Raw genomic sequence first — 13,193 nt, 5'->3', positions numbered from 1 at the left:
ATCATCCTTAATGATCTTGTCCTTGTTCACCTTTCCAGCTGCTTCGCCAAATGCATTCTGCCCTCCAGCAATAAGTAACAACTTACTTTCTTCTGAGTGCACCATGCTTCTACATGCTGTTTGCCTTTTCATGCACTGTCTCCACTGCCTAGAATCACTTTTCTCCTATTCTGCCAGGGAAAATCCTTAACTCATCCTTCAAGATCAAGTTCAGTTATCATCTCTGTGAAGACCCCTTGACATACTACCTACCTGCCAGGGAGTTAGAAACCCTGGTGGCATAGTGCTTAAGTGGGTTTTTTGGGCCAGGGAGTGTGACTTACTAGCTACTCTGTACAATCACAATACCATACTGTAGTGATCACATCATTACTGTGCTCTCCTATTAAATCAGCAGCCCCTTGAAAACAGGATCTATTTATCTTTGTGTGATGGAATATTATGGCTAAAATATAAATAAGAACTTTTTTATCCTTTCAGCCTAAAACCTGGTACAACTGTCATTTTTAAAAACATAAAAAAAATTTTTTTTAGTTGAGATTTCTGCATTCCAAAAGGCCTGCGAGCAAGAGTCCTGTTCCCCAAACTACCGATCTTGGGTCCACCAGCCCCTGCAGTTGCGGTCCGAAAGGCAGAAATCTGAATTCAAAGTTGGAGGCAGGCAACTTTCATTATAACAACAACAACAACAACAAAAAATCATTCAAATGTGGCTTTAGATTAAAAAAAAAAAAAGATTACACATATGTAAAGTGGTAATCCTCTTCTTAAATGGAGATTCTTATGGAGTATAGGTTTTTATATTCAGTCTTATGATAATGGGAGAAGAAATCTATGAAATAAACAGGGTTTCATCTCTGCAGGCTATTTCCATGAAAAAAAGTGCCAAACCAGAAGTATCACTGCCCCCACCCACAGAGGTCATTTGAAACCGTATAGGAGGTCTTTCTAATTATAATGACTGTGATGGTTAAGATTATGTGTCACCTTGGCTGGGCAATGATTCTGTGTTTTGGCAGTTGTATAATGTTGTAATCACTTCCCTGTTGAAATCTGATATGTGATCGATCATCTCCATGATGGAATCTACTGAGTAATACCGGTGGGGGTAGCGCCTGTGGCAGCTCACCGCCCCTCAGCCTTCATCTCTACCCCTTTTACCACCTACTTCCTTCCTGCTCGCCTTGCAAATGTTGTTGGCTTGTTCTGGATCCAGCAGCTGTCTCTTGTCTGACCTCTGGTTCTTGGGACTTGAGCTAGCAGCTTACCTGTCCATCTTGGGATTCGTCGATCATCACAGCCTGCGAGCAAGAGTCCTGTTCCCCAACCTGCCGATCCTGGCTTCACCAACCTCCACAGCTACGTGAATCAGGAGAAACCTTGCGGTTTTGCCTGCCGACCCTGGGGATTCCTGGACCTTCACAGCCTGTGAGCGGGAGACCTGCTCTCCGACTTGCTCATCTTGGGTTCACCAACTTCGTGGCTCCTCCGTGAATCGGAAAAGGCCACTATTCTGATCCAAGGACTTGGGACGTTCCAACCCTTACAATCGTGTCAGCTGTTTCCTTGATATAAGTCTGTCCCTATATATATTTATATGCTTTACTGGTTTTGCTTCTCTAGAGAACCCAGCCTAAGACAATGACTACGAAGCACCAATCCTATTCATTGGGAATGGACTAGAGACAGTAAACACTCAGCAATGTATGAGACAATTCCACACAACAAAGAATTGTCCTCTCAAAAATTCCAAAGGCCCTTATATGAATAACACTGCTAGAAAAATATTTATTTATAAAACATAGATTTGGACTACTATTATTTAATAAGATAAAGGGTTGAAATAACCAAGATCACTAGAGAGATGTACAGGCCTATATATCTTAAACACCATGAAAAGAAATTATACTTGGCTTAATGTAGCTCAACACATACTGGATGGTTAATATCCTACACCTGGTACTATTCAATACTGAATAAGCCAGACTCTGGGAAATATACTGATATATCGACTAATGTGAGTTGATATTATTGCCCTATTCAAAGTCATAAAGCAAGGCCTTTTGAAGAGGTACAAAGAGGTAGCAGACGGGGATTCCTCTAAAGGGAATGAAAACGTCCACTGGTAATTGTATTAGAAAGGTGAAGATGGACAAGAAATGAGGTCTCAAGAAGCCAGCCTTAAAATGAACTGCAAGGGTGGTACTTTTTACTCCTCTTTGGACCTTATGGTTGCAGTTGAAAAAACATACACTTATGTACTCCTACCGCCAGGAAAGTAAGCTAGCCCCCACAACAATGAGCCAGGCCAAAGACTGGGCCCTGACTTTCCCCTCTGTTTGGCCCCATAAAGCTCAGGGTTGGCATTCCAGGAAGGCAGCCGTGGTGCACACCAGTCATCCCACAGCTGCTCCCACAGGGTACCTTCTATCCCTGTGTATCCTATCTACACACCTCCCACCCCACCAAGGCAGGATGGCATTTATAAGAGAGATGCACTGGAACTACTTACCATATTCAGGTTCATGTCTTAACACTTCATCAAGTATGGCATTAGCTCCATAAAGCTCATCGTTCATCAATGATGTCTTGAGGTCAGAGACATCAATTAGACCATTTTGAAGAATTTGGGAAGTAGCTAAGAGTAGCTGTGTAGCTGTAAAAAGAGCAAAAACAACTGTTTCAACAGCACAACTAGAGTATATTATTTGCTATCACTGAGTAGGCTTGTGTTGCATAAAATAACAGAACTTTACATGAAGCTATTGTTGCTGTAGTTCAGTGCTGTTGAGTTGGTTTTGACTTATAGTGAGCCTATGTACAACAGAATGAAACACTGCCCAGTCCTGCACCACCATTAAAATATTGCTATGTTTGAGCTCATTGTTGCAGCCGCTGTGTCAATCCATCTCATTGAGGGTCTTCCTCTTTTTGCTGACCCTCCACTTTACCAAGCACGACGTCTTTCTCCAAGGACTGGTCCCTCCTGATAACAAGCACGTGAGACGAAGTTTCACCATTTTCAGTTCTAAGGAGTATTCTGGCTGTACTTCTTTCAAGATAGATTTGTTCCTTCTTTAGACAGTCCATGGTATATTCAGTATTCTTCATCAACACCATAATTTAAAGGCATCGATTCTTCTTTGGTCTTCCTTATTCATTGTCCAGCTTTTACATGTGTAAGAGGTTATTGAAAATACCATGACATGGGTCAGGCACACCTTGGTCCTCAAAGTGACATCTCTGCTTTTTAACATTTTTAAGAAGTCTTCTGCAACAGATTTGCCTAAGCAATACATCATTTGGTATCTTGACTGCTATTTCCATGGGTGTTGATTGTGGATCCAAGTAAAATGAAATCCTTGACAACTTCAATATTTTCTTTGTTTATCATGATGTTGTTTTTTGGTCCACTTGTGAGGATTTTTGTTTTCTTTATACTAAGGTGTAATTCATACTGAAGGCTGTAGTCTTTAATCTTCATCAGTAAGTGCTTCAAGTCCTTTTTGCTTTCAGCAAGCAAGGTTGTATCATCTGCATATCACATGTTGTTAAAGAGTCTTCCATCAATCCTGACACCACATCCTTTTTCATATAATCCAGCTTCTTGGATTATTCGCTCAGCATACAGATGGAATAAGTATGGTAAATGGATACAAACTTGACACACACCTTGCCTGATTTTAAACCTTGTTCTGCTTGAACTACTGCCTCTTGGTCTGTCATGGATTGAATTGTGTGCCCCCAAAATATCTGTCAACTTGGCTGGGCCATGAGTCCCAGTATTGTGTGTTTGTCCACCATTTTATGAGATTTCCCTATGTGTTGTAAATCCTATCACTATGATGAAATGAGATGGATTAGTGGCAGTTACACTGGTGAGATATACAAGATTAGATAGTGTCGTAAGCCAGTCTCTTTGTGATATAAAAGAGAGAAGCGAGTAGAGAGCCACGGTGGACTTCATACCACCAAGAAAGCAGTGCCCGGAGCAGAGTGTCCTTTGGACCTGAGGTTCCTGTGCTGAGATGCTCCCAGACAAAGCGAAGACTAATGCATCACAAGGACCTTCCTCCAGAGCCAACAGAGAGAGAAAGCCTACCCCCGAAGCTGATGCCCTGAATTTGGACTTGTAGCCTAGACTGTGAGAGAATAATTTCTCTTTGTTAAAGCCACCCACTTGTGGAATTTCTGTTATAGCAGCACTAGATGACTAAGACATGGTCTATGTACAGGTTCCGCTTGAGCACAACTGAGTGTTGTGGAATTCCCATTCTTTGCATCGTTATCCATAATTTGTTATGATCCACACAGTCTAATGCCTTTGCATAGTCAATAAAACACAGGTAAACATCTTTCTGGTATTCTCTGCCTTCAACCAAGATTCATCTGGCATCAGCAATGATATCCCTTGTTCCACATCCTCTTCTAAACCCAGCTTGAGTTTCTGGCAGTTTCCTGTTGATGTACTGCTGCAACTGCTTTTGAATGATCTTCAGCAAAATTTTACTTGGGTGTGATATTAATGATATTGTTTGATAATTTCCACATTCTGTTGGATCACCTGTTTTTGGAATGGGTACAGGTATGGATCTCTTCCAGTTAGTTGGCCAGGTAACTGTCTCCCAAATTTCTTGGCGTAGATGAGTGAGCACTTCCAGCATTGCATCTGTTTGTTGAAACGTCTCATTGGTATTTGGTCAATTCCTGGAGCCTTGTTTTTTGCCAGTGCCTTCAGTGCAGCTGGGACTTCTTCCTTCAGTACCATTGGTTCTTTATCATATGCTACCCCCTGAAATGGCTGAATGCCGACCAATTACTTTTGGTACAGTGACTCTGTGTATTCCTTCCATCTTCTTCTGATGCTTACTGTGTCATTCAGTGTTTTGGCCAGAAATCTTCAAGATTCTGCAACTTTTTTCTTCAGTTCTTTCAGCTTGAGAAATGCTGAATGTGTTCTTCCCTTTTGGTTTTCTAACTCCAGGTGTTTGCACATTTCATTATAATACTTTACTTTGTCTTCTTCAGTCACCCTTTGAAATCTTCCGGCTAGCTCTTTTATTTCGTCATTTCTTCCTTTAGCTACTCTACGTTCAAGAGCAAGTTTCAGATTCTCTTCTGACATCCATTTTGGTGTTTTCTTTCTTTCCTGTCTCTTTAATGACCTTTTGCTTTCTTCATGTATGACGTCCGGGATGTCATTCCACGACTCGTCTGATCTTCGGTCATTAGTGTTCAGTGCATAAAATCTATTCTTGAGATGATCTCTAAATTCAGGTGGGATATACCCAAGGTTGCACTTTGGCTCTCATGGACATGTTTTAATTTTCTTTAGCTTCAACTTGAAGTTGCATATTAGCAACTGATGGTCTGTTTTGCAGTTAGCCCCTGGCCTTCTTCTGACTGATGAAACTATTAGTATAGTCTAAAAGCCATTATGTATTATAACAGCTAACAGCTACTGAGCACTTACTAAGTGTAAGATATTATTCTAAGCACTTTTGCTTTAGTCATGTGCACCTTACAATAATCACAAAAAAGGCATGATTATTCTCATTTTTCAGATGAAGAAATGAGGTTAGTGAAATTAAAATAATAGCCAAAGATGGAAACAACCCAAATGTCCATTCAACTCATGAATGGATAAGGAAAATGTGGTATTATCCATATAGTGAAACATTATTCAGTCATAAAAAGTATTGAAATGCTAATACATGCTATGACATGGATGACCCTTGAAAACATGCTAAGTGAAATAAGTCAGAAACATAAGTACTAGTATTGTATGATTCCACTTATACGAAATATCTAGGATAGGCAAATGCAGAGAGACAAAGTATTGCTGGTTACCATGAGCTAGGAAGGAAGATGGGAAGTTAATGCTTAATGGGTACAGAGTTTGTTTGGGGTGATGAAAAGGTTTTGGAAACAAATAGTGATGGTTGCACAACACTGTAAAAGCAATTAATGACACTTAATTGTACACTGGAAACCCTGGTGGCATTAGTGGTTAAGTGTTAACGGCTGCCAACCAAAGGGTCGGCAGCTCGAATCTGCCAGGCCCTCCTTGGAAACTCTAGGGGGCAATTCTACTATGTCCTACAGGGTCACTATGAATCGGAATCGACTCGATGGCACTGGGTTTGGTTTTTTTGGTTTAATTGTACACTTAAAAATGGTTAAATGGCAAATTTTGTTGTATATTTTATGACAATAAAAAATATAGTTTTTTTTTAATATTATACCTTTTGCTAGCTTACACAGTATGTATATCTGGTTAACTATATAATTTTCCTTAGTTTACTATGATGATTTTATTAAAAAGGAATGTAGTAGCCTGAATATTACAAAGCTCTTTAAAAGCCTTGAATAAAGCTGAGCATGCCTTCAAAAAAGGGGTTGGGGGGGTATGCAATGAAGTATTGATAAATGATACACCATTGCTAAACCTTGAAAACATTATGCTAAGTGAAAGAAGCCAGGCACAAAAGGTGACACGGTATGATTCCATTTATATGAAATGTTCAAAATAGGCAAATCCACACAGAAAAAAGTAGACAAGTAGTTGTCAGTGTCTGGGGGAAAGGAGAAGGAGGAATGACTGCTAATGGTTACAGGGTTTCTTTTTAGGGTAATGAAAATGTTCTGGAATTAGACAGTAATGATAGTTGCACAGCTTTGTGACTACACTAAAACCACTGGATTTTATACTTTCCAAGGGCGAATTTATGATACGTGCATTCATCTCAATAAAAAATGTGTATCTGATTTTAAAAAACTATCAATTGTAAGACACATCCTCATTTCAGAAATATGAAAATGTGGAAAATGTCAGGAAAAAAGACATGTTTCACCAAGTATTAAAAAATGCATCATTGAGAGGTCTGTGTCTGTGAAGCATTCTTTGGTGGACGTTCTCTGACAACTTGGGTGGTAGGAAAAGATGTTGATGTTGAAACAGTCTCCCTAATCTCAAGGAGAATGGGAAGAAGCTAGGGGACAGGGGGCAGTCATTAAAGCAGGAGCAAAATGATGTGGATGGGAAACAGGGATAGTGTGGTAATAAGAATGATATGAACTACAGGGACTTCCAAAAACCAAACCTGTTGCCATCAAGTCGAGTCCGACTCACAGCGACCCTATCAGACACAGCAGAACTGCCCCATAGGGTTTCTAAGGAGTGGTCTGGTGGCTTTGAACTGCCGACCTTTTGGTTAGCAGCTGAGCTCTTAAAAACTGTGCTACCAGGGCTCCTATAGGGAGTTCAGTTGGGTATACCTGAAAACTCCAGATGCCTGACTTCACATGTCATAAAAAAAAGTGGTGGCTCCTCACCCACTTTCCAGACCTGATTTAGTTCATAGATCCAGAAGCCCCTGAAGGAAAACCTAATTATCCTTGGAGAAAGGACCCTGCAGTTAACAGCAAAGGTACTTAATGTGATCTTTTTCAACCCTACATTATTTCTCTTCCCCTCATTACATCTTTGTTCCATTTTCCTCACTTATTTTTTATGATCTTGTATTATTTACGTATTATTGGAAACTCTATGAGGCAGTTCTACTCTGTCCTATAGGGTCGCTATGAGTCCGAATTGACTCGACGGCACTGGGTTTTTTGGGTATTATTTATATTTCATAAGCTGTTTGAAATCCTTGAAGCTAGAGAGACTACAAATGAAAACTTGAAATCCATATAGTGATCGCTTTTTAAAATATTATTTCATGATCATCATTTTCTAGTCATTTTTCTATGAACTACAACTAATCACTTACCTATGGACTTTCTGAAACATGGAATTTCTTTCAGTCCCATTAAGAATTCTTTTAAATCCACCTCCGTATTTTCTGGAAGTTCAAAATCAAACATGCTTACATTAAAAACTTGATCCTGAACTGGCACATGAAATAAAAGCTGTGGTTTAAAGTAATTAGCTAAAACTCCATTCTAGTTCGTTTTTCTGTTTCAAACAATTGAAACTATTACAATAGAACTTTTAATACTTGTAGGAACTACTCACTGGACAGTTAATATTAATAGCTAACTTTTTTAATTCTTACTATTAGTAGGCATCTTCTTATGGTGATTTGCTGTTGTTGTTGTGTGCTGTTGAGTTGATTCACACTCACAGAGATCATATATAACAGAGTAGAACTGCCCCATTGGGTTTCTTAGGCTGTAAATCTTTACAGGAGATCACCAGGTCTTTACTCCTGCAGAGTTGCTGGTGAGTTTGAATCACTGACATATCAGTTAGCTGCCAAGCACTTAACGTTGTGCCACCAGGGCTCCTCTATGGTGCCTTACACATATTAATTCATATAATCATCACAATACTTCTGTGAGACAAGTACCTTAATATACCCACTTTTAAATGATGAACGCAAATAGAAATTAAATAGCATGTCCCGGTGACAAATCCAGGAAGTGCCAGAAGCAAGTTTTGAATGGACGCAGTCTAACTCCAGAGGTGACAATGTTACCTATTGGGATACACACATGCGCGCACACACACACACACACACACGAGATAAGGTACAAAAACATAACAACAGCAGAAAATCTAGGAATATAACTACTTTAATGAGACTTCCAGTTATAATAAAATGGTAGACTTGGTAGCACAGAAACCATCCCACTACAAAGCCCCTAGAGACACTGTATGAAATATTACATTCTATGACTGTGAGTGAAACGTGAAAAATAACAAAAAAAATTAAGTGGGAGTTGACATCCAGAGCAGTTAAGTAGTGAATACTAACACTGCGGCTGTCTTGCGGGTAGATATCGGATCTAGAAATGGTTAGGTGCTTGATTTAAATGCTAATGCAGAGTCAAAAAAGAGGACTTGGGTTCGTGCAGAGTAAGTTAGAATTCAGATACCAAATAAAACTGGGATTTTTAAAGGGTTTCAGTCTCGGTGAAAGGGAGTTTAAAATACTACATCCACTTACCCAGGAAAACAATTAGGAAACCTAACTCTTCCTAAATCTGATGGGCAGTGGGGGAAAAAAAATCTCCTATGAGAAATCAGGAAACCCTGGTGGCGAAGTGGTTAAGTGCTACGGCTGCTAACCAAGAGGTCGGCAGTTCGAATCCGCCAGGCGCTATGAGTCGGAATCGACTCAATGGCACTGGGGTTATGAGAAATCAAAAGCCCTGTCTACATTTCATGAGGTTTTAGAATCTAAATTTACACCACTCCCATGATGTGGGTCGAATACATAAAAATGAATCCAGGTTAATGATAATCTGGGGTCCTTGGCAAAATCAATCACCAAACTGTGCTGGCAAGACCCTCTCAAACCTAAAACCCATGATAATCCCATAGAAAAAACAAGCTTTGGTTAAAATAAGCCCAAAATAAAAGGTCACAAAAAATGATACATCAAAACCAAGAGGTAGCAGATTTAACAGGTCAGCAGCCATAAGAAATAACAAGATTACCACTCTGAGAACTTGGAATAACAAAACCACAACCTGATAAAAACCAAAAATAAGTATATAAACAATAATGAAAGAGAAAGTCTAGAAAACATATATAAAGAACAAGACACTAAGATAAAATACAAATAGATTTTTAAAAAATTTAGATACAACTTCTGTAAGTGAAAAATATGGCCACTGAAATTTAAAACTAAATGGATGAATTAAATAGCATATTAAATCCACCTGAGAAGAGAATTAGTAAATTGGAAGATAGAGCTGAAAAAATTATCCAGAATGTATCAGAAAGGTAGAAAGGTAAAGAAAATATTACAAAGAAGCATGGAGGACAGAAAAAGTCTAACATAAATTTATAGGAGTTCCAGAAGTAAATAACTAGACCTAGCAGACTAATATAAAACAGTAACAGAACACTCCATCCAAGGACAGCAAAATACACGTTTCTCAAGGATAGACCATATGTTAGGTCACAAAATAAGTCCCAATAAATTTAAAAAGATTAAAAACAAAATTTCAACATAAATAAACAATTAGAAATCATACAAAAAACAGCAATTTAGAAATCCAAAAGATAAGCAACAAAATTTCAGAAAGGTCCCTGAGGGACTGAGGTACTGGGCTGAGGGCTCTGAGGACCATGGTCTTGGGGAACATCTAGCTCAACTGATATAACATAGTTTAAAAAGAAAATGTTCTACATTCTACTTTGGTGAGTAGCATCTGGGGTCTTAAAAGCTTGTGAGCGGCCATCTAAGATACTCCACTGGTCTCACCCTGTCAGGAGCAAGGGAGAATGAAGAATATTAAGGACACAAGGGAAAGATGAGTCCCAAGAACTAATGGACTACAACTAGAAAAAAAAAAATTCAGAAATGGACAACGCAATAAAAGGTTTTAGGAGCAAATTTGAATGGAAGACAGAATCAGTGAAATTGAAGACAAAACCATAGATGCCTTTTTTTTTTTTTTTTTTTTTGAGGAAAAAATGAAGAAAACCTAAGAACTATGTGGGATACAATCAAGAGAAAAAAAAAATTGGATTGGAGTTCCAGAACTGGGAGGAAATGGAAAACACAGAGAGGGTCACTGAAGATTTGCTGACAGAAAACTTCCCTAATATCATGAAAGATGAAAAGCTGACCATCCAAGAAGCTCAATGAATCCCATATAGGATAAACCCCAAAAGAAAGTCACCAAGACATATCATAATCACACTTGCCAAAATTAAACACAAACAAAGAATTCTGAGAGCAGCTTGGAGAAAAACAAACAGTCACATACAAAGGGAAAACAATAAGACTAAGCTCAGAAAAAAAAAAAAATTTTTTTTTTTTTTTCTGAGTACTTGGCAGAAATCATGCAGGCAAGAAGGTAATGGGATGGCATATATAAAACCTTGAAAGAAAAAAATTGCCACTCATCAAAAGACTTCAACAAAAGTAGAAAAAGAGAACCTATAGATTTGGGGGAAAAAATTGGCTATGACATATACAACAAAGGTCTAATCTCTAAAACCTATAGGAAAATCCAATACCCCTACAACAAAAAGTCAAATGATCTAAGTAAAAAATGCGCAAAAGATAAGAACAGACACTTAACCAAAGAAGACATTCAGGTAGCTAACAGACATATAAGGAAGTGCTCACGATCATCAACCATTAGAGAAATACAAATCAAAACTACAATGAGATACCATCTAACTCCAACACTACTGGCACTAATCATAAAAACAGAAAATAATAAATGTTGAAGAGGCTGCAGGGAGACTGGAATTCTTATGTACTGCTGGTGGGAATGCAAAATGGTACAACTATTTTGGAAAACGATATAGCACTCCCTTAAAAGCTAGAAATAGAAATATCATATGATCCAGCAATCCCACTCCTAGGAATATATCCTAGAGAAATAAGAGCCATCACACTAATAGACATATGCACATCCATGTTCATAGCAGCATTATTCACAATAGCAAAGAGATGGAAACAACCTAAGTGCCCATCAGCAGATGAATGGATAAACAAACAACACAGTGGAATACTATGCAACAATAAAGAACAATGATGAATCTGCAAAACATCTCACAACATGGATGACTCTGGAGGGCATTATGCTAAGTGAAATAAGTCAAGCATAACAATACAAATACTTTATGGGACCACTATTATAAAAACTCATGAAAAGGCTTACACACAGAAACAATTTTTGATGGTTATGAGGGGGCAGTGGGGAAGGAAAAACACTAACTAGACGTTAGATAAGTAGTAACTTTGGTGAAGGGTGAGACAGTACACAATACTGAGGAATTCAGCACAGCTTGACCAAGGCAGTCACAGAAGCTTCACAAATACATCCAAACTCCCTAAGGGACCAAGTTACTGGGCTGAGGGCTGGGGGCCATGGTTTTGGGGGACATCTAGTTCAACTGGCATAACACAGTTTATAAAGAAAATGATCCACATTCTACTTTGGTGAGTAGCAGCTGGGGTCTTAAAAGCCTGTAAGCAGCGATCTAAGATACATCTACTGGTCCTACCCCATCTGGAGCAAGGGAGAATGAAGAGAACCAAAGACACAAAGGAAAGATTAGTCCAAAGGACTAATGGACCACAACTACCACAGCCTCCACCAGACTGAGTCCAGCACAACTAGATAGTGCCCAGCTATTACCACCGACTGCTCTGACAGGGATCACAATAGCGGATCCCAGACAGAGCTGGAGAAAAATGTGGAACAAAATTCTAACTTAAAAAAAAAAAAAAAAGACCAGACTTACTGGTCTGACAGAGACTGGAGAAACCCCAAGAGTATGGCCCCGGACAGACTTTTAACTCAGTACTGAAGTCACTCCTGAGGTTCACCCTTCAGCCAAAGATTTGACAAGCCCATAAAAAAACAATAACACACTTAGTTCAACCACATATACAAGACTAAATGGGCACACCAGCTCCAAAGCAAAGATGAGAAGGCAAGAAGGGACAGGAAAACTGGACGAGTGGATATGGGGAACCAGAGGTCAAGAAGAGGAAAGTGTTGACACATCATGGGTGAGCAACCAATGTCACAAAACAATTTGTGTATTAACTGTTTAATGAGAAACTAATTTGCTCTGTAAAGTTTCATCGAAAACACAATTAAAAAAAAAAAGCCTCCCAACAAAAAAAAGGCTAGGAGCAGATGGCTTCACAGGTTAATTTTACCAAACACTTAAAGAAGAAATAATACCAATGCTCTCTAACTCTTCTAAAAAGTAGAAGAGGAGATAACATTCTGAAATCTTTCTATGAGATTAGTATTACTCTGATCTGAGGCCATACAAAGAGATAACAAGAAAATTATAGACCAATATCCCTTATTAATAAAGATTAAAAAATCATCAAAATATAATAGTAAACCAAATGCAGAAGCATATTAAATGGATTATACATCATGACCTAGTGGGACTTAACCTAGGAATGCAAGAGTGATTCAGCAGTAGAAAATCAATCACACAGTAACAACAAAAGAAAAAAACGGATAAATTGGACTTCATCAAAAAGAACTTTTGTGCAACAAAGGACATTATCAAGACAGTGAAAAGACAGCCTACAGGATGGGAGAAAATACTTGGGAAACATATCTTGGGTAAGGGTTTTATATCCAGAATAGGTAAAGAAGTCCTACAACTCAACAACAAAAAGACAACCCGATTTAAAAAATGGGCATAAATGAATAAGCATTTCACCAAAGAAGACACACAAATGGCCAAA

At 38.7% G+C, this 13,193-nt stretch overlaps 1 protein-coding gene across 1 annotated transcript in view; it reads right to left on the bottom strand.

Moving 5' to 3' along the window:
• The window catches only part of EFCAB3 (EF-hand calcium binding domain 3), a 573,675-nt gene that overhangs the window by 438,789 nt on the left and 121,693 nt on the right, over positions 1-13,193 (bottom strand). The window contains exons 23-24 of the mRNA XM_049861611.1: positions 7,776-7,847; positions 2,513-2,656 (exon numbers count right to left, since the gene is read on the bottom strand). Of these exons, the coding sequence (XP_049717568.1) occupies positions 2,513-2,656; positions 7,776-7,847 (216 nt within the window). The remainder of the gene's footprint in view (positions 1-2,512; positions 2,657-7,775; positions 7,848-13,193) is intronic.

Source organism: Elephas maximus, chromosome 19, assembly GCF_024166365.1.
Source record: "Elephas maximus indicus isolate mEleMax1 chromosome 19, mEleMax1 primary haplotype, whole genome shotgun sequence".
Classification (NCBI taxonomy): domain Eukaryota; kingdom Metazoa; phylum Chordata; class Mammalia; order Proboscidea; family Elephantidae; genus Elephas; species Elephas maximus.
This window is presented reverse-complemented; position numbering and strand designations above follow the sequence as displayed.